Genomic DNA, 521 nt, shown 5'->3' on the forward strand with positions numbered 1-521 from the left:
CCCACTAGAGGCGATCTTCGCTTGTCCTTCTGAGATGTCCTGGTTTCAATAAAGCGAAAGCAAACCCAGTCCAAGGCTCCCCAGACACAGTCCTTCCTCTGGAGGCACATGTGTTACCAGTGATAGCAGTGGGGCTGTGTCACAGGAGTGTGTCTTTGTTGTCTTTCCCATTCAGAAGCAAGAGGTGAGCAAGTCCTCTTGGGGGCTGGTGTGCTTTTCACGATCTTCTTTTGTTAGGAATGTACCGTGTTCTCTGTTACAGAGCCACCTCCAGTGCCTATAAAATTTCGTGAGTTAGCCGATGGCAGGGAAGGCTCCACCTCAGGGCTTGGTACCTCTTCTTTGGTGTCACCCACCACTGACTCCTGCGAGCTGGTCTCTGGGCTGGAAGGTGCCTGGAAGCCAGGCTCAGAGCTGAGGGGCTCGCTGTTCTGCAGGGGAAGCAGGGCCCGGTGCCGCATCAGGCTTTCGTCGCTGTTCTGGGCCTCCAGGGAGTTCCTGCGCTTGGCATTACTCTTGGC

General features: G+C 55.3%; 1 protein-coding gene across 1 annotated transcript in view; it reads right to left on the minus strand.

Moving 5' to 3' along the window:
• Positions 1-233: 233 nt before the first annotated feature.
• The window catches only part of CASR (calcium-sensing receptor), a 37,137-nt gene continuing 36,849 nt past the window's right edge, over positions 234-521 (minus strand). Inside the window, exon 7 of the mRNA XM_010009147.1 lies at positions 234-515. Within this exon, the coding sequence (XP_010007449.1) occupies positions 234-515 (282 nt within the window). The remainder of the gene's footprint in view (positions 516-521) is intronic.

This window comes from Nestor notabilis, unplaced genomic scaffold (assembly GCF_000696875.1).
Source record: "Nestor notabilis isolate BGI_N333 unplaced genomic scaffold, ASM69687v1 scaffold21392, whole genome shotgun sequence".
In the NCBI taxonomy this organism is placed as follows: Eukaryota; Metazoa; Chordata; class Aves; order Psittaciformes; family Psittacidae; genus Nestor; species Nestor notabilis.